This window comes from Cladophialophora psammophila (assembly GCF_000585535.1).
Source record: "Cladophialophora psammophila CBS 110553 chromosome Unknown aczJe-supercont1.1, whole genome shotgun sequence".
Taxonomy (NCBI): domain Eukaryota; kingdom Fungi; phylum Ascomycota; class Eurotiomycetes; order Chaetothyriales; family Herpotrichiellaceae; genus Cladophialophora; species Cladophialophora psammophila.
This window is the reverse complement of record NW_006912922.1, coordinates 928,360-948,118: the sequence shown is the minus strand read 5'-3', so window position 1 is coordinate 948,118 and position 19,759 is coordinate 928,360. Positions and strand designations below refer to the sequence as shown.

At 52.2% G+C, this 19,759-nt stretch overlaps 7 protein-coding genes across 7 annotated transcripts; 4 read left to right on the top strand and 3 right to left on the bottom strand.

The window, feature by feature from the left end:
* Nucleotides 1-6,142: 6,142 nt before the first annotated feature.
* Nucleotides 6,143-6,976, bottom strand: A1O5_00329 (uncharacterized protein; the record flags this gene model as incomplete). The annotated part of the gene is made up of 2 exons (XM_007740949.1): nucleotides 6,143-6,588; nucleotides 6,730-6,976. 2 exons carry the CDS (start codon nucleotides 6,974-6,976, stop codon nucleotides 6,143-6,145), a joined length of 693 nt encoding a protein of 230 aa, XP_007739139.1.
* Nucleotides 6,977-7,843: 867 nt separating this feature from the next.
* Nucleotides 7,844-8,297, bottom strand: A1O5_00328 (peptidyl-prolyl cis-trans isomerase ssp-1; the record flags this gene model as incomplete). Its single annotated transcript, XM_007740948.1, has 2 exons — nucleotides 7,844-7,853; nucleotides 7,915-8,297. 2 exons carry the CDS (start codon nucleotides 8,295-8,297, stop codon nucleotides 7,844-7,846), a joined length of 393 nt encoding a protein of 130 aa, XP_007739138.1.
* A 1,111-nt stretch (nucleotides 8,298-9,408) lies between these two features.
* Nucleotides 9,409-9,793, top strand: A1O5_00327 (uncharacterized protein; the record flags this gene model as incomplete). The annotated part of the gene is made up of 2 exons (XM_007740947.1): nucleotides 9,409-9,488; nucleotides 9,538-9,793. The coding sequence occupies 2 exons, from the start codon at nucleotides 9,409-9,411 to the stop codon at nucleotides 9,791-9,793; spliced, it is 336 nt and encodes a 111-aa protein (XP_007739137.1).
* Nucleotides 9,794-10,420: 627 nt separating this feature from the next.
* Nucleotides 10,421-10,870, bottom strand: A1O5_00326 (uncharacterized protein; the record flags this gene model as incomplete). Its single annotated transcript, XM_007740946.1, has 2 exons — nucleotides 10,421-10,722; nucleotides 10,786-10,870. The coding sequence occupies 2 exons, from the start codon at nucleotides 10,868-10,870 to the stop codon at nucleotides 10,421-10,423; spliced, it is 387 nt and encodes a 128-aa protein (XP_007739136.1).
* An 861-nt stretch (nucleotides 10,871-11,731) lies between these two features.
* Nucleotides 11,732-14,129, top strand: A1O5_00325 (histone-lysine N-methyltransferase SUV420H; the record flags this gene model as incomplete). Its single annotated transcript, XM_007740945.1, has 2 exons — nucleotides 11,732-11,836; nucleotides 11,889-14,129. The coding sequence occupies 2 exons, from the start codon at nucleotides 11,732-11,734 to the stop codon at nucleotides 14,127-14,129; spliced, it is 2,346 nt and encodes a 781-aa protein (XP_007739135.1).
* Nucleotides 14,130-14,993: 864 nt separating this feature from the next.
* A1O5_00324 (uncharacterized protein) lies at nucleotides 14,994-15,976 on the top strand (the record flags this gene model as incomplete). The annotated part of the gene is made up of 2 exons (XM_007740944.1): nucleotides 14,994-15,132; nucleotides 15,192-15,976. The coding sequence occupies 2 exons, from the start codon at nucleotides 14,994-14,996 to the stop codon at nucleotides 15,974-15,976; spliced, it is 924 nt and encodes a 307-aa protein (XP_007739134.1).
* A 742-nt stretch (nucleotides 15,977-16,718) lies between these two features.
* On the top strand, nucleotides 16,719-18,186 carry A1O5_00323 (uncharacterized protein; the record flags this gene model as incomplete). The annotated part of the gene is made up of 5 exons (XM_007740943.1): nucleotides 16,719-16,764; nucleotides 16,820-17,550; nucleotides 17,641-17,721; nucleotides 17,857-17,955; nucleotides 18,052-18,186. The coding sequence occupies 5 exons, from the start codon at nucleotides 16,719-16,721 to the stop codon at nucleotides 18,184-18,186; spliced, it is 1,092 nt and encodes a 363-aa protein (XP_007739133.1).
* Nucleotides 18,187-19,759: the final 1,573 nt, after the last annotated feature.

Here is a 19,759-nt window from a genome sequence, read left to right as displayed (position 1 = left end):
TGGAGGGCATAATTTCGTCGTACGTGTCAGGGCACGCGTCGAAGAATTCCAAGCTCATCATCCAGAATCTTATATCACGGACAGTTTGTTCGAAAAGGCCGCAAAACTGGACATAGACCGCTTTCTTCCAAGTGACATACGTCGTGCAGTTCGTACGGCCAAAACACACGAAACAATTGCGCGAAGTATCTCCTGAATTTACTGTCTAAGCGCCTTGGGTCTGAAAATGTGAATCGCTCCCGAAATCCGAGCCTTCTATTGTATATGAGCTGATCCGGAAGTAGTCATCAGTATAGTCACGTGATTGTACAGCTAACTTTAGTAAGGCACTGGCATTGATTTCGATAGTTCTTAAGCACCAGCGCAAGGAATATAAACAAATCAATCGACGTGTTGCTTCAGGCGGAGAATAGAGTGCTGGCTACACTGAGACCTTCTATATCCTCTCTGTGATCACGCTGACCACTGCAATCCTCCCACCGACGCCGACGGTCTATCTTCCTACCGCGTTACTACTCCAAGACTGTTGTTGTTGGTGTTGTTGGTTCTGTTAGCCACCGCCAGAAGACCCTTCTTGACTACCGACCTGCTGCACAAGCCTCTATACGTTCTTGCACGTGTATGCCAGGCCCTATTCATCACCGGTATAATATTTACGATACTTTCCTGCAGTACCAAGCGTAGTGAGCTTGAAGTTGAAGATATCGAGTTCTTTATATATCTTACGCTGAGAGTATAGTCCCTCTGCTATATACTTAGTTTCAGTCTCACCTGACATTGCCTCACTCTTGTATTACTAAGTAAACTGAATTTACTGACTAGTATCCACGCCTCACGTGTAAAGCGGTTCGTAACACGTGGTAGGAAAGGTTTACTCTTCTAGAGGCTTTGGGAATTGACCCAGTCCGTAGTTCCTGAGCTTGAAGAGTGTTTCTCTAGCTCTTTTGGGCGGTAATATGTCCCGAGACTTACACTACTATTGACTCGCTCGAGTACTGTGTTCGGCTTTGTTCATCTTCTCCGCGAAAAGCTTTCGAGTAGTTCAAACTGCGCTTCAGCTCGTCGCTGAAGCGCACCTCATCTTTAAAGGAAAGAGTAAATGTCCCTTCTGTGTCACACAATGGCCTGTCAGCGTCTGCTGTGTATTCGGACTCTCTATACCTTGCAAGATTGAAGAGACGATATATGTGTGCAATAGTTTGGCCCGCTGACACCCGACGACAAAAAGTGGGGTGACTTGACGAGACTTATGTAACCAAAGTCTGGGCCTTGTCGAACTCACCGTGTGCTTAAACGCAGCCTGACGGGGCCCCGGGGCCTTTTGGGGCGCCACGACCACGATTTTCCTTCACAGATTTTTGCTCTACGATGCACGGGGGTTCGATGCACAAGGAGTTTAGGCTGCAGTGTGGGGGGGCAGGGATTAGCCAGGTTCACTGAGGCTAGGGGCCTATCTGAAATAGATGTCTGGCTGAGACGTAGGTGAAGCCGATCGTAGGGGAGCTAGATTAGGCCTCCTTTGTAGCTCAGAGTGCTGCTCAGGGGTTGCTCAGTGAGGCTCAGTTTGACCTCAGGTCAAAGCAGCCTTCGCTCACCCTTTAGGATGAAAACGTGTTTGGCATATAGGTTTTTCGTTCGCGAGTAATCAAGGGTACTTGACGCCAATGCTGTCTGTTGTTCCCACCTCTCCCTTCCAGCGCTTGACGAGCGATCATCCATGGCTGGCTCGCCTTCGGTAACTTTATATCGGCCAGACAAGCTCTTTTACGGAAATAGAGAAAGGTACTATGCAGGAGAGCAATTTGCGCGAAATGCGACAATACGGCTTCCGGATGTGGTTGAAGAGAGAGACGATACCTCTCCTGCCCACCCCCGAGTTGGCAAGGTCGTGCCTTGACTATAGGGACAAATCAGGAGATCCAGGCAGCCCAGGTCTGTGTCAAATGGGGTTATGTGTACCGAGTATCTACTACTACTTTGCCTTGCTTATGCTTCTGGGACTACCCACTACCTACCGTCGGACAATGTGGTTCCTTTGAACGAACGATGCCACGCCTTTTGCGACGCTTGCCATGACAGCTGTGGGGATAAAGGTCATGCCCTTTTCCGTTTGATACGTGTGGTGTATGTTCCTGTTGGGCAAAACTCTTGTGACATGGGATATCTCTACGATTATAGTGTTTCAGAGAGACGACACCAGAAAATACATCCTCAAAGAGACCAGACATGCCGCCACCAGAGCCCTCGACAAAACAACGGGCGATTTTCTCGGGCGGTGATGATTGGGTAGCTCTCAATGGATGTTTGATTTCGCCATCCTTCAGGCAATGGGGGCCTTCCTGCGGGAACCGGCGTAGATCCCTCATGGCTCGAGAAGATCCCGTTCTAGTTTTCCAGAGCTTCCTGGTTTCATGGACGAGCAGCGGTCGTTGCATTGTCTCCCGTGTCACCCTATTCTGCGGTAATTCTGACTGCTTAGAATTCCCAATTTTTCGCCTTCGATCCAGCGTCCGCTCTGACGGAGTTGTCCCTCGATCACTATCGGAATTACGCTAGTCATCAGCATGACGGGCAGACTACCAATAGTACTGTTTTCAGGACAATGTTAGAACGCAGAACGCCACGTTCATGCTGATGTTTGGCCGTCCATGGGAGAACGTGGTGGAGGAGTGTGCAACGGAATCATCCGACACTTCGTTGCGTAACAATGTCGCCACGGATCCCTGCTGAGATTGTGTCTCCTAACTCAGGCAGTCTGCGCTGTCGCTATTACGGACTTTCGAGTTCGCGTCGTCGTGGGAGACATTGCTGGACTCAGGACACTTTCCGTGAGTGCGGTCCGGAAGGTGGACTGGAGGGCTCGCTGGCGGCACATCTGGGCAGATGACCACCGGCCAAGGTTCTCGACGGGCGTTTGAAGTCGACGTGGTCCGTCTACCCGCGACGGGAAGCAATGCGGGAAGCTATGCGGGAAGCTAATGTGGTTTGAAGTGTCCTCAGCTGCTGAGGCCAGCAGAAAGGTGTGAGGAGCCTGTCGGCGGACAGCCATATTAGGTTAAGAATAGTTGGACAAGCAACAGATAGGATGGATACACAGCATGAAGGAACCTCAACCAGAGAAGTGGTTTGATCACATGGCCTGCAACCCACCTCCAAGAGATGGGAGGCCAAAAGAGCAGGGTCTTCAATGCATGAATAAGACATCTCTTGGGCAGACATGCGTGCAGAAAGTGAGTCACAACCTGTGCAACTTGGATGAGGTGGATTCTCGTCGGACTCACATCCCCGAAGACGTTCGGGAGATGCTGGGTTGCAGTTGCCCAGGATTTCAGACGTTGGTAAGCTGATAATCCAGATGTCCAGGGCCGAGGTCGGCCTCCTGCGGGGTGATCTATTTACATTTGACCAGAAACGCGCGTGCAGCTTCCCAGCTCGTGGACCGGGTGAGACTCGTGTTTGCCAGCTCGGTTGCTTGCACGCGTCGGGGAGCGGAGCCAAAGGTCAGGCCAGAGGATTGCGAAAGGGCGTCGAAGTCAGCAGCAGCAGCCCGACGGGCGGATCTGGTGTGCATAGGCTGAAGTTTGGGTAACACGGGTGCTTTCCTGAATTGATGGCGCAGAGGGGTCAGAGGCAAAAGAGTTATCCCAGAAGAAGCTGCAGACGTGAAGAAATCAAGCTGATATCTTGCGGTCGACGGCAGACTTTCTGGCATTTTGCCGACGACTACTGCGCGAACAGCTCGGGCAGCATCGATCAGGTGTTCTCCAATGAAAACAGGGCCGGCTGCTCCGTTGCGAGCGTTATATGACCCTTGAATCTTAAGCGAGGTCCATCCTTGAGCAAGAATTGGTGGAATCACACCAGGATGGACTAGTTGGTGACACAACAGCAGTTCGCAGACTTTTGCAGGTCGAGGCCATTAGGCTACCCTCGGCAATTCTGATTGTTATTGTGCAGAATCCTTTCGGTTACACAGCATCGATGCCGTTGGAGTTTGTTTTGTGCATCCATGAGGAGGGAAGAAAGAGGGAGAAGGAGAGAGACAGAGAGACGAGAGGGTCCTCCAAATCCCTCGACAACAAAGGCTGGCCGTACGAGTAAGCCCACGTGTGTGATAGCTCTGACCTGAGAAAGTGGTAGGGAATATGTAGGTAGCGGTAGTCGAGCCCGATCTACGCATGCACGCTCCAAAATGGCCGTTTCTAGGTGTTTTTGCCGCTATCAGCAGCCAGCAGCCAGCAGCCATAGCTCTGCGAAGGACAGCGGAAGAGTAGAGGAGGCGGGACAACAAGGAGACGTGTTGTGTCACCAGCGGTTGCATCAGTAGCATCAGCCATCAGGAGGACATCCACCAGCATCAGCAACGGTAGCAAAGAAAAGTGATTTTGGAAATAACAATTACACCTACTTGTAGGTGCGTAAAAGTCCGCAACGCAAACTTGGGCCCAGCAATATGGATCGGGTAGATGTACTGATGCATAAGTACATGGAATGAAGGAGAGATCTGGTACCCGTGACCAAGAACCATCAGCACCGGCAAGAAGGGAAACCTATTACCGAGTATTATTACATCGGCACCACGCATACTTTCCCTACCCTTGCCTACCCCTCCTTTTCAGCCCCCACAATCCGTCACCAAGTCATTACATACGAGTGACACATGTACGATTACAGACGGCGGAATACTCTATTGGCATTAGCATACTCATTCGTATCGGCATTGGCATTACCTAGGGAAAGGAGGGGAGAAGAGGAGGGGGAGGTAAGGGAAAAAAAGTCCTTCCCCTGTCGATCATGGGTGTTATGTTTCGACCATGGTTGTACTTTGCTATTAGGTAGTCCTTGCCCACCACTTGTCCACCACTGTGGACCTCCCCTCACTACCTACCGAGTACCTAGGCAGGTACTTGTAAGATACAAGACGGAGAACTCCACAAAGGTACTACTTGGTAGGTACCTCCCGTCCATGGTCAAACAACACTCCTTAGGCAGCAGCGTTCAAAGCTCGACAAGCAAGTCCGTAGCACTACCTTGGTGGTAAGATGTGCTTGTAAAAAGGTTTAAAAAGGTTTCTGGAAAGAGGGGCTATTCGGAAGTCCACTTCCGGCCTAGAACAATCTGACTTTCTTGGTTCCCGCCGTCCTCCGCCCTTTTCCTTTTGCCTTACTTGTTCCGGTATTGTCGAGGACAATACGGGTAATGTCCCAATCGAAATTGACACCGCAACTAGTACTTCCGGTACCTACCTAGCGACTACTTGTTAGTATGTAGTATTACAGGAAGTTGGTGATGTAAAGGCAGATGCGAGAAACTTCGCTGGCCTCTTGCCCGCTCTTTTCGTGTCCAGACAGGTGGGGCATAATATGTTTAATTTAGCAGCAGAGATACAGGCGCAAGTGGAAAGACACTAACTAATAGTCATACAGTATGCTATGCCATAGTGTGCCGTGCAATGCAATGCAATGCACTGCGCTGCGTGTATGCATGGATTTTTGGTTCTATCAGAAAACAAAACACCATGTCGCCGTGTGCCTCGTATGTAGGGCTATTAGAGATTCCAAATAATTCGTTCCAAATTGCTTCATGTAACAAAGGCAAGTGTAATGTAATGTAATGCTAATGCAAGGGAGGAGGGGCTCTCTCTCTCTCCGGGTCTAACTAACACATGTCAGAAAAATAAATTAAAGGGTGGATGATTGATGGTGGCAAATAACAACACACGAAACAAAAGGGCTTTTGGTGATGCTTCCCCTCCAAGCTCTCGTTCTTTCTCCTCTCTTGTGTGCTCTCTCCAAGCCAGGCCCAAAAGAGGAGCCCAACAGAAAACGAAAAGGCGAAAACAAGACTGGCTGATCGAGATCGAACCACGTCTCAACGTGCGATACGTCAGCCACTCAGGAGAGCCGTCAGACCACACTTGCAGCCCCTTCGCTCCTCTCCCGGGTCGCACAATAAACAAATTCTCAGACGCGAGAGAGGGAGAGGGGGGAGAGAGAGGGGAATGCAAGACGCAGACAAAGGAGAACAATGGCGCCAGTAGGAGAAAACCCCAAGATGCAGTTGCATCCCATCCACACACACCCACGCACACAGCTTGGCCACTTCCCATTCCTTGCCCTTGCCTTCCTCTTTTTTTTTTCCCTCACAGCGCTTCTAGAGCCTTCGCGATCCGCTCCGGTCCTATTTCGTGTCCTCCTCCCATCTTGGTCCTAAGATCCGCCATTGGTTTTCGGGTCGCTGGGGCCGGCCGAGCATCCCAGCCTCTGGACCCCTCGTCCTCGGACACCTCGCTGGGCGGCGTCGAGCTCTCCGAATCCGTCAAGATCTGGTACTCGGTCACGGTGCTTTCAAAGTCGGGCAGCTCTGCGTCTTTAGCCTCCTGGATCCAGAGCTGCTCGGCCCTTTGCAGCTGCTCGAACCATTCCCGCACCGTCATCTCCCTGCCCCGGCAGGTGAGTAGCAGCTCGCCGTATTGGGACAGCCCGGCTCGCGACGCCTTGTGCTTCCAATCCGGGTGCGCGTCTTCTAGCAGGTAGCGCCGTTCTGCGGACAACGCGTTCATGTAGTTGAAAAATGCACCTTCAGAATCTAGAACGGTCCCCCTCCCGTATTAGCTTTGGCCTGTAACTCCCCGCTTCGCGGTGGCAAATGTTGGGAACACTCATTGAGAGAGAGGGAGGGAGGGAGGGAGGGAGAGAGCTTTGTTGTCAGGCAAGGATGCGAACTTACACGACCCGGGCATTCCTGGTAGAGGAATCAATCGGTCAAACCGCTCGTCTAGAAGTTCTTGTAATCTGAGGTACGAGGCGTAGACAATCGAGGTAGATTCTTGGAGAGTCCAGAGGGCGTCTTGCACCGCCTCTGGCAGTTGCATGAGCATTGATGCTGGCAGTGCCGCGACATGTGAGACATTGCTGGGGTCGTGTGAATGGGGAGGCTCCAGGAAGAGAGCATCGGCAATTGAGCTGGCATTCATGGTGACCGGGGGCGAGTGGAGGAGCGGACGAGTGGCCGTGGCAATCAACCAGTGCTGCGAGGGTCTGAAGGCGCGAAGACTGGAGAGGAGCAGAGTGGGAATGGACGTCGAGGAGCAGAGGAAGGGGAGTGAAGTCAGTATATATGCATCAGGGTTGCGCGGGACGTTTTTTAAATGCTTGGTGGAGCGAACACTTGAACCGTGTAGTCAGATCAGGCCACGAATGTTTTTATATGCGCCATGCATCCAGTCCGTATAGAGCCTTGAGAGCCATGACAGACTTGGACAGACTGGGAAGTGGTACAAGGGCGGCTGTTGTGATTGGACCGGAAGCCTGCATGACGAGGTGGAAACTCGGTACCATCAGAACTTGAAGAACCCAACTTGTCAGATGTGGTCAATAGAATCATCCCCGTTAGCCTGCATGGGCTAGGATAAGGAATCGACTAGTGTGACGTATGTCAGTGATACAGCAACAAAGAACCATGTTTCCTTTCTTTCTTCCACCACCCGCATCCACCGCCGCGTGACTGTTCCCACAGACATCTCCGATGCAGTTGTGACTACGTTGAGAAAGTGCCACCGCGGACGGAGTAATTCGATGCGCACTCCAACCAGACCGTGAAAGCTGGCCCATGGAGAAGTCCGTCAGAAGAAAAAGCATAATGTGACGCCAATTCTATTCAACTTTTCTGCGGATAACGAGAGCCGCAGCAATGGAAAATGTGAGCTTGAGTAGGAGGGGATAACATGTGTTCCTCCGCCATGCTCATATCTTCCACGATAAAGCCGCCACACCCGTCCTAGAGACAATACGTCAATGGGGCAACAGAGCGCAACGTCTTTTTTCAACGTCGATTTCGAAATTTATTGGATTCTGCAGCGCTGATCAGCCATCACAGAGCAAAAGGGTTGCAGAAACGACCGACGACACATACCGTTGAATGAGGTGCACGCCAGAAGCCGTCTCGACGACGCCGCTCAGTTCGCCTGGCTGCAGGGCAAATGCCGCATCTTCAAACTCCTTCTGCATCTGCCCTTTGCCGAAGAATCCCAGGTCGCCACGCTTGCGAGCGCTGCTGCAATCCGACTCGGAGACGGCCAGATCGCCCAAGGTCTTCTCGCCAGAGCGGATTTGTTCTTCGTAGCCCTTCAACATTTGAATCGCCTCTTCTTTGGAGCGGGTAATGCTGGTCTCTCTCCAGCTCGAGGGACGACGACTATCCTTGTGCTTGACAAGCAGATGCGCCGCACGGATCTTCCCCTCGCTGCCGGCTCCATCAATGCGGGCGTTGGCAGACGAACTGTGGTGCTGCGCCATGTAGACCTTGAGCTTGTCGGTGTCGGCATTCTCTGGGGGCTCCCATCTTGACTCGTGCGTCTTCTGGTTGAAGTAGTAGGGCAGATTCTTAGAGTTGGAATGGCGGACCTCCCAGTCAGGGGGCAGCCCGGTATCGGTCTCAGTCTATTGTAGAGAGGATCAGTAGGTATTCGTTTTGCGGCGGTAGGCTTCAGCGGGCGAGCGATTCGCCATACCATGGCTTTTTGAAGCGGTTCACAGATGCAGCACTGCTCTTGAGAAAGATCTTGGTCAGAGCGTCGATCACGTAGATGAAATCACTGGAAGGAGGGTGAGTTATTGTTGGGATGCCCCGGTTGTGTTTGGTGTTGCTATCACTTCAGGGCGCGACCGAGGTGGGGCAGTGGATTTGTCGTCCGTCAGCTGGTCAATAATGTGTCGAAGAAGAATGAAAGAGGGTAGCATAGGGCTGAAAAGCGGCTAAATGGGCAGGAACAGGAGCCTGACTGGCTGATCTCGTGCGGTCTGGACGGTCATAGGTTCGCTGATGGAGACTTGTAACCTGGGTTGGGCGTGGAGAAAGTGAGAGAAGAGACTGCAGCAGAACAGTTCGCAGGAGTCAGACGTGCCTGGGTAGACCAGCTAAGAGTGAATGAACCAGAAACCTGCCTTAAGAGTCACTCGGGACCAGTCAAGCGGTGAATCACACAGCCTTTGGGTGGGTTTGGTAACTTTGTTTAGGGCAATGGCCTGATTTTCGGCGAGGTACATAATGTAATCGAAGTACGGCGCAGTCACCTCGCAGGAATTCGCGGGGAGCAGGAATCCAGTGCAGCCTCTTCTTCGAAAACACCTTCTCTTCGTCTCGCCATTTGAATGTGCTAAGTCACTTTGACGCCCTGTCCCTGCTGTACCAGCAATCTATCTACGCCTCAACCGCTTGCCTTTCCTCGTCGCTGCCTCGCTCCTGTTCGCACAATTACTCAGCCAGACCATCCATCCATCCATCTCCTGTACCACACCAACGTCCACGCTCACCAGCGCCTCCATCCGTGAAGGACATCACTTTCAGAACGCCGGCCTCAAATTGCTCTACTCGGCTGTGGATCAGATCAAACCTCACATATTCAACATGTCTGCTGCGGCCTCCCCATCCCCGAGTGAGGGCGAGAGCAAGCGTAGCGAAGTCTCCTACCGATTCTGTCAAGAATGGTAAGCCTCCGATCTCTTCCCAGAGACGTTGAACTAACCTGTCTCCCAGCTCGAACCTCCTCTACCCGAAAGAAGACCGCGCGACCTCCACCCTCCTCTACATTTGCAAGGCTTGCCATGCGACTTCACAACACGACTCAGCATGCACCTACCGTCAACAACTCGGCGCCAATGTTCAAGAGACAGCTGGAACAACCGCTGATGTTGCACACGATCCAACGGTGGGTTCTGCTTTCCCTGAGCTGCCCCCTCTCTGTACCCTTTGCGGGGAGCCGTTGAGATGCAACAAGTGCGGTGACATCTAGCGGTGGAAGACCCGGGAGGTCAGAAGACTCGACGTACGGTCTCTGGATCGAGTTCTTCTCTCTTCTCCGGGTCAAGTCTGAAATTCTGAGACTTTGTGGCTGACGGCTTGCTTTCCTTTTTCTCTTTACAGCTTCCTCGAGCGCCGAAAAAATGTCCGAAATGCCGGGAAACGGAAGCTGTCTATTTCCAGTCGCAACAGCGTGCCGCAGATACAGGAATGGTGAGTAATTGTCTTGCAACCCTCAGCCTCAAGCTTCTGACAGGAATCCCTAGAAACTCTATTACGTTTGCACCTCCTGCAATCATGTCTACACTGTCGTTTGAGCATGGCGTTGGTGGCAAGAATGGTATTATATCATGGCGGTGATACCGCGCATTCGAGGTGTTTTGGTATTGGGGGAACCATTTGGGAACGATTTTATGAGGGATGGGATGGATAGGCCGACGGAAAAAAATGCTTCGTCTTAGCACGCACGGCAGCACGCACACAGAAACAGCTCGAGGACTTCGGGTTTCGTAATTTTGCTTCTTTGGCTTTTTGTACAAGAATTTTCAACCACCACGGCGAGGGGTGTCCATCCTTCAACCTAGCCCAACAAGCATGCAGTCGCAGCCACTGGTTTTTGTTATACATGCATAGGTGCCAATGACAAGATCTTCGACCACTTTTTATCCCGTAGTTCTGCTCCCACTATGCTTGACAACCTCGTTCCAATGGGGTCGCCATTCTTGTTGATAAGGACACAGGCATTGTCGTCGAACCGTATCAGACTCCCATCTTTCCTGCGCTCCTCCTTTCTCGCCCGCACAACCACTGCGTGTCGGATATCACCTCTTCGCACTTTGTTGGCAATACTCAAACTCGATCCGCCGGGAGTCTCGGCGCCGAACGACCTTTGCTTCTGGACGACGACGATGATTCTGTCACCTGGAAGCAGACGGAGGGATTAGCGGAAAGGGCACATAGACGCTGGCGGCATCTCTTGCGTACCTATTCTGGCAGCCTGTTTCTTCTTCCTCATAACTGCAACACACTCGACAATGGCAGCTCCAGAGTTGTCGATGCAATTAAGCATCGTCTAGTATCAATCAACCATCAGCATGAAACACGGGCAACTGAGCAAGATGATGGCCATATCCACCTTCAATTGTATCATCGCGGCAGCATAATGCGCCCTCTCGTAGCAGAGGTTGCAGGATCAAGGTGTGCTCCGTAGTTGCAACTTCGAAGTAAGAATAAGTCTAGCTGCAGATAAATTATAAAGTGGATAGGGATTCAATTGGGTCCCCAGGTGAAGATGCGCATGGGTGGGCAGATGGGCGCACGCTTTTGGACGGTCGATGGAAAGGCACGCACGGGCACACCAACCAAACCGACCAAACAGAGCGGCTCGAGGAGTCTCCCACTCTGATTTCGTTAAGGCTTAAAGCTCGTCACCCTCCCAAGCCTGGCCGCCCTCCGTGCTGGTCGTGCTGGTCGTGCTGGTCCAGCCGCCGCCGCCGACGTTCCCTTGGTTCCCTTCCCCCCTCTCCCTCTCCCCGAACACTCGAAAGTCGCCCTTCCGTCGCCCTTCACTCAACTTCCCTCTTTCATAAAGTGAAGCAAGCTGAAAGTCTCTCTCTCTATTTCTCAGCTCAGGAGACCATCTCATGCACGTCTAAAGTGCCTAATCTACTCGGACCGTCATGTCGCAACGTGTACACGTTCACTTTACCATTGTTTCGCTCCTTTTCGCCTCACTCAGGCTGGCCTGACTCCAGACCGCGTTCCAGTTGTCGAATTGTCAATCCAGCCCCTTCCGCTCTTTCCAAACCGCCCCCAGCTAAATCACATTCATACAAATTCCCCAGATCTTGCAATCCCAACTACTCATATTGTTGTGTGTTCATGAACTCATCCGAGTCTCAGTTGTCGGGTGCTCATCGTACACGCGACCATGGCTCGGGGGAAGGGCGCCGCAGAGCCTGAAAAGACCCAGAGGCTTTCCCTTGCTGAGCTGGCCGCTCATGACGACGTGTGCTCAGACGTCATGGTAGATAATGTCGGTGATCCTCCATACTATGAGAAGACCCCATCGTGCTGATACATGGCAGGCTTATTACAAGTCAAGAATCCGAAAGAATCGCACCAAACATATCCCAATCCGCGGCATCAAGGAAGATGAAGTCCCCCGGATCCTCCTGCACAAGGTTATTGTCGACAAAGATGTGAAGGCCGCGGAGAAGGCTCTTCTCGCCCTCCCCGGCTTGAAGAGATACAAGAAGAGTTTGCGCAGCAAGGCTGAGCAAGAGCATTTCTTGCAGCACCTCAGAAAGTACATAGATATGTACCAGACCGATTGTGCTTGGGAAGTGTCTACCACTAATCGCTACACCATCACCACTTACGAAGCCGCTGTCACGGCCAGGAGGCGTATCAGACAGGGGGACACCATAAAATATCTCACCGGCACCCTTGTGCCTCTCACCAGCGAGGAATCGGCCGACTTGGACTTGACGAATCGCAACTTCAGCATCGTTGTCTCCAGTCGCAAGAAAAATTCATCCATCTTTTTGGGTCCTGCCCGTTTCGCCAACCATGATTGCGATGCAAATGGTCGTCTTGTTACGCGTGGGGAAAATGGTATGGAGGTGGTCGCCATGAAGAATATTGAGGTCGGTAACGAGATCACTGTCTCATACGGCGATGATTACTTTGGGCCCGGCAATGTTGACTGCTTGTGTCATACATGCGAACAACTCGAGCGAAATGGCTGGACATCTAAGGCTGGTATCCTTGACACTCCTAGTCGCACTTCCACTCCACAGCTTGAACCTCAAACAGCAACTCAACCCCGCGGCCTGAAGCGGAAAAGAGACTCAAATGCCTCCCCCGCATCGTCCGTACCTCCTATATCAAAGCATGCTAAGATCATGCAGTCCCCGTCTAAATTGCAGCAATCCTGGACGCCATCAGACAGTCCAGATGCGGAGACACCGCAACTTTCAATCGAGCGAAAATCCGAGCCGATCGAGAGTTTGCGAGCTGCGGCTTCCAGGGAGGTGGCAGCACTCTCGCCGCCTCATAGCCCAGCGCGATCAGAAGTACACGATTCTGGAAAGTCAAGTCAGCCTGAACCAGAGCCGTCGGCTCCGGTAGATGCTACAGATCAAGCACCTGAGCCGCGGCAGAAGCCCCCCGGTTCGTTGAAAGCGCAGACGAATCATGGGGAAAACAAGATGGCCACCAATCTGCTATCCAATATATCATCACGTGTTCCACTATCTCCGGCACCGACCTCTCCTTCTAGTCATGGTTCTGCAACCGAGGCGAGCGTATTAAGTCGGTCAATTTCTCGGGCTCAGGCCACCCATACCGCTGTCACGATCAAGATTGAGACTGTTGAAACAACCAAGATAGAGGAAGACGAGGATACAGTCATCGTCATGCCCTCCAGACGAAAATCTTTGCAAACCAGTGTGGCTCACCAAACGCAAGAACAAGATCAGCAGACGGGCATGATCGCCGAAAGCGTGGCATTGGCTGTGCCTCAAGCGGTTTCCACTCTATCTACCACAACGATTAGTAAAGAAGTCCGCAGAGTCGAGTCGTCCGCTTCTGCAGCCGCAGAAGGCAGCGTGCTCCCATCCATAGAGCCGATGAGTACCTCCACCACCGTGGCCACATTGACGGTCCACCCAATGACTGGCACCATCCGCATTGCTGGCGACTACATCCTCACCCGCAAATTACTCGCTCAGCCTCATGATCGCTGGGTACAATGCCACAACGACAAATGTCTTGGATTCTTCATCCAACCCAACGGCTACCAGACACGCCGCGAATGTCCACGATGCGAGCGCCACAGTATGCTCTATGGGTTTCCCTGGCCAAAAACAGACCCGGATCCCCGCAAACTGCTCGAGCGCAAGTCTCAGGGGAATGGTCGTGGGAAGAAGAACAACAATGCTCAGGCAATGGAGTACAGTGCATACAGGCGGAAAGGGAGATGTGGGAAAGGGACGTGGGTAGAAGGTGGAGGAGACCCCGAAGAACGGGTCATGGATCATCGCACGATCCATCGCTTTGTGTTGCCCGAAGAGGAAAGAGAGTTGACCCGAAAGGGTCTTCTGAAAGAAGCCGAACTTGCTCGGGCGGCGGGAGACCATGCCTTGGCAGTTTTGGAGGCGAGGATGCGCGCAGGGTCTAGCTCGCGGGCTCTTAACCACGGAGTTGGGACGGAAAGCGCTACGAGGGACGTGAGTGAGAGTGGGAGTGCGACCCCCGATGAATTGAGGAGGAGGAGTAATCGATTTGTCACAAGGCCTGTGGGCGTCTACACGGACAAGTTCTAGGGGAAGAGGAGGGGTCATCTACCTGGGCAGAGTGACGGCAAGAGGCGATGTCTGCGCCGTCAATAACGTTGTTTGACTTGCAGAAAGATGAAAGAAAACATGACGAGCTGCGAAGAACTGAGATGTGCTAGAGAGGCGCCGGCATTCCTCTCTATGTAGAATAGGGAGAGTCAGCCTGGAACACTACAGAGCAGACAGAGGAGGATTAGTAGATAATGCTGCGTGAGAGGTATTGACGAGCCTCAGCTCTTGATCGACTGCAGAGTGTTCAAGCCACGCCCTACGAAACCAGTGAATCTGCTGAATGAGCATGGCTCGGAGGCACAGTGCATGGGGCAATTGCAATGAGAACTATGACACATGGTGCCTTGAGGCATGGTATCTTTTGAGCTGTTTATGCAGGAATAGTCCGCACCTCGTCCTGGAAAGAACGTCCTTGAGATGGGGGAGCATGTTCTCTCTACTGGTATTCCTGACGTCAGAAACAAGCCAATAGTTTGAGGCGGATAACGAAGCCTTATCATCCGCGCTAACGGATCCGGGCTTCCAAGCTTGGATCTTGCATCTGCGCGGAGAAGCAGGTTGCCATCACTCAAAACACTCTGTAAAGCTGCAACCAAATCATTTCTATCATGATTGGGCTGATAGTGGGACGATCTTGCTCGAGGCTTGCCGGTGGCCACAGCCGCCTCGATGAACGCAAGCGTCATACTAAGTTCCACCTGGATGATTCTGCTTGTTGACCCTTTTTCTCTCGTGTGACCAGGGCTAACGGTGTGCATCAGCCCGGCTTGAGATACTGTCTTTGCTCATCAAACATCTGACTTCCCTTGCCTCTCCTTGTCCACGCTTGAAACCTTCGCCATGCCTGACCCAATGACTCTGCAGGAAGAATCAGATCACTTCTCCCCATACCGAGCAGATGGGAAACTTTATGGCTTCGTCTGCGTCGTCACCGGCGCGGACATGCCAGTTGGCGCTGCCATTGCGACAGAATTGGCCGGTATTCAATCCTCTGCAACCAGATTGAACCCTCGAGGCTAACATGGCAACAATCCCCAGCACACGGCGCAGCTTGTATATACGCATGTACCGCAACCGACCAGCCTTCTAGCCTTCAATCGAATCTCTCCAAACTCTACCCAAACACCAAGGTCATCTCCTACCCTTACTCCATCTCCTCCGAACAAGACACGCTCGTCCTCATTGACGAAGCTCTGAACGCCTGGGGCCGCCTCGACGTCTGGGTCTGTTCCTCTGGCCTGCTGGGCCCGCCTTCAATCGACCAGACTACGCCGCAAGATCTGCAGAAATGCTTCGAGGCAAACAGTCTTGCGCCGTTCTTCGCCTTGAAATACGCGCCCCATGCGATGCAGAAGACTACATCAAAAGGGAACTATCCTAACGCAGCGCCTAAAGATCAGCGCTATGGAAGTATCATTGTTGTGACGTCTACGGCGAGCACGTATGGAGGATGCTGGGGACCGTGCTTTACAATGAGCTGCCACGCTGCCCTTGGCGTCGTCCGCTCGGGTGTCGCGGTCCTAAAAGGGACAGGCGTGCGCATCAATGCCATCTCTCCCGGACAGATCGATGTTGGGGTTAGCCTCAACGGGTTCGATGCAAAAGGTACCTTGATGGGGTATAATACACAGTTGCCCCCTGCAGCTCTTCAAGGCTCAACGGCGCAAAAGAATAACATTGGACTCGAAAGGGCGGGGACCCCAGCAGAGGTTGGTAGGGTTGCTGGCTTTTTGGCCTCGGGGTTTAGCAGCTACATCACAGGGGCAAACATGGTCGTGGATGGAGGAGCCAGTGTCATGTGTCCATTGATGGTTCCCATATAGTGATTGACATAGTGATTCATACAACGCAAATAGAAAGTAGACAGAGTGGGAAGAGGAGGGAATCGCCCAAGTCTCCTCTTGTCGGCAGTCTTACAAAAAGTACAAAGAGGTCGCAGTCTTAGACAAGAATCTCTCAAGGGCGGTGACTGAAGTCCCCAACCAACCATTTCACATGCGTCCATTGTAGGGAGTAACTATCTAACAGTACCTGTATACGGAAGATAGATCGGTCCTGCTAGCGAAAAAAGACTCCCCTCGGGAATTGATTCGTTCTGGGCACCATATGATGATGAAGAAGCCATGGAGACAAAGCAGTTCATGATAGGGATTGAGTGCCGTAGGTCTTATACTTTCAGGTTCCAGCTGAGAGCAGCTCGTATTTTCCATAGATGGGTTTCGACCAAATGTATGAAAACCCTTGCTCCGTGCGAGTTGCGATGGGAGAGAAGAGTGAGCAAGCTCTGCCCGTTCGAATTCTAGTCATTGTGCACACATACCGCGGGCGAATATCACGACCATCATTACATACAAGGCCAGGAACAAACGGAGCGATGGTGTTGGAGGAGTGGGAGGGAAAAAAAAAAACCAATTATAGCGAAGCCCGGAAAACTTGCCCTTTTGGTTCCGCCTTGTTCTCGATCCTCATGCTCCCCCGAACTTTTTCGAAGCCCTGAAGAGCTGGACAATCGAGCTTCCAGCGATCAGCAACAGTGTTTGTGGTGAGTGGGAGAGACCTGGAAAAATGTCTCCTCGATCCAGGGGTGCACGGCGCGTCGCTGATATTTTCGGTATGCTCTTCGGGCTCGGACATGGACTAATGGCAAAGCTGACACCTCTCCCCAGCATCTCCGCCAATCCACCACGTCTGTCCTTCATGTCTACAGACTCTATCGAAACGGACCTATGCGTCTGCAGCAACCGCCAAAGCCAGCCTTGAATCGCAGTCTCCGTCTATCACCCAACTGTCCTCGTCAGGGCCTGAAGCGTCCCTGTCGCCACAACCACTTTACACAATCAAAGCCGGGATTGTCCTTTCTCGCCCGCCCCTGATCACGCCAGACCCTCACCCCTTCGAAACCGCCTTTCATCTCTATCAACGTCGTCTGAACGAACGCCTCGTGTTACCTTTCACGCAGTACTTCTACTACCGCCGCAACACGCCCGCATTTGAACATTGGCGCAAACACCGCCGCGAGCGAGGCGGCGCCGCAACGCGCGACATCGGGAAGTATAACGCGTACAGTCCGGACGCGTGGAATGATGAAGTCCTGGTCGACGATGAGACCGGGAAGCCGGAGAAGATTTTAGAGCAGCTCGTCTCCGAAGAGGGCAGAGCTGATGAGTTCACTGGGAAAGGGGACCCCAGGTTTGCAGGCCTAAGAAGGCATACGGAGGCGGATGAGAAGAACGATCAGAGGAGCCTTGAGAGGAGGCTGCAGAGGACATTGTACCTGTTGGTCAAGTTAAAGAACAAGGGCGGGCAAGCAAAAGAGAAGGCGGCGGATGAGAACAGTGAAACATGGTTATGGAAGTTTCCCTCTGGGCCGGTTGTTGGTTTTGAAGGATTGAAAGAGGTAAGTGAACACAAATTGTTTCGGTATCCTTTAGCTCTTCGCGCGCTTGGGTGAGGCTAAGAGCTAACCAAAACCTCACGTCGAATGCAGGCCGCGCAACGCATTCTCTTCAGCTCACTAGGCCCTAACATGAACACCTTTTTTGTTGGCAACCACCCTGTTGGCCACTACGTGGCACGCTTCTCCTCACCACTCCAGGCTCCATCTTCGCCCCCTTTGTACATCCGAGGATCGTCGTCAGGAGCTTCAGAATCTCCATCGTCAACACTGTCAACAGCAACGACAGACGTTGAAGGGGCTAATGAGTCGACACCCCTCAAGCAAGACCTTGCCGCAACACAGACCATAGTCGACGGTGAAAAAACATTCTTCATGAAAGCGCGGATCATGGCTGGCCAAGCCGACGTCTCATACTCTACTTCCCATTCCGATCCCAGCATGGAAAAGGCAAAGGCACTGACGCATAGTAACGCTCCAAGCCTGGAAAAGGGTGAGGCTAAGGATAAAAAGGGTGTCTTCGTAGATATGGGACTGGATGAGATTGAAGATTTCAAATGGTTGAGTAAAGATGAGGTGGAGGAGCATGTGCATCCAGATTATTGGGTGAGGGTGAAGAACATGCTTGTTGCACAGTAAGGTACGCCAGGCCCCCCTGGATGATGTTTGTCCAGGGAAACCAAAGAAAAGGGCGATGTTGGCAGAAGGAGACCTCGAACGAAACGAAACAACGCTGTTAGGGCTCAAAGCTCTCCTCAGTACGGAGCACAGTGGAACGGAAAGGCCCTCGGGGCAGCTTTTCCAGTTGCGAGAAGATCTCCGCTTCGTGCATTGAAGGAGAAGGAGAAAAAGCGGCGTGTCCGAAGGCTGAGAATTCCCCATGTTCAGATTATCAGACCCCATGGCTCCAAAGGAGGAGAGGAGTAGGAAACGAGCAGGGCATCCCACAAATCTGATCTCCCCGTAGCATCTACAAGTGTATATCCTAAGGGAGAGAATTTGTACTATATAAACGGGTCGAAATGGAGAAAGACGAGACAAGGCAGCTGAGTATCGAGAAGGCGTCTCACCCATGCATATTGTTCTGTTCGAGTCCGCAATAGAACCAACTAACCAACTAACCAACTAACCAAGCAGCCATGAGGGTAGGGATATCTATTTAACCCGGCGTACATGGGAGAGAATAGGTTGACATGAACTGAGATGAGAGATTGAGACGAGATGGTTTCTACATATCTCCATATCTATCCATCTACTTACTCTGTACCCTACCTATGTAGGGGTCTATCTGTTTATTAGCCATGCGCATCCATCCATCCATCCACCCATCCATCTTGCGGTCTCTCACGGTCTCTCTCTCCCCCGTTCTCAGATCCAAACGTATGTATTAGCCCCTTGGTATGTCTGAACGCGGATGTAATCAAAGCCCCATCCAGTCCCAAACAGTTAAATCCAACAATCCAGTCCATCAATGTGTTTTGTTTTTAATTTTTTTTTTTGAGGGGAAGGGAGAGGGGGCAACTTGGATTCACTCTCCAAACCAGACCTGGTAAATGCCTCTCCCCCCTGCCCCATCGCAAGGGGGATTCATGGGTCCCATTCTGCTGTGCTGTGCTGTGCTGTGCTGTGCTAGTTGTCCGCTGGAGGCACGCTCTTCAAAGTCATGAGTCTGAGGGCGAGGGCGAGGGCGGGTTCGAGGTCGAGGTCGAAGCACACCTCCTCTCGAGTCCATTATACGATTAGCTCCTTCCACCGCTCCCTTCCCCCCTCTCTCCCTCCCTGAACAGCAAGAAGCCATACACTCGCTCGCTGGCTGCTCACATTAGAATCTCACGAGCAAATCTACGACCACGCCGCGGTGGTCGCTCATCCACACCTTGTCGTCGAACCGATTCGGCAGCACGCCGTATCCTTGCACCATGTCCCTGACTTGGTCGTGTTCTCCCGGTGCCGCGTCTTCCTCTTCGGCCGTCACCGGTGGGATGCCTAGGTGCACGAAGTCGATCCGCTCCCTGCCCTCGGCAGCGGGGTCGGAGGGGAAGCCCGTGAAGGTGAGTTCGTTGCCGTACGCGTAGATTTTGCCGTTGCTGTTGTCGTTGCTGTTGTCGTTGCTGCTGCTGTTGTTGTTGTTGTTGTTGTTGTTGTTGTTGTTGTTGTTGTTGTTGTTGTTGTTGTTGTTGTTGTTGTTGTTGTTGTTGTTGTTGTTGTTGTT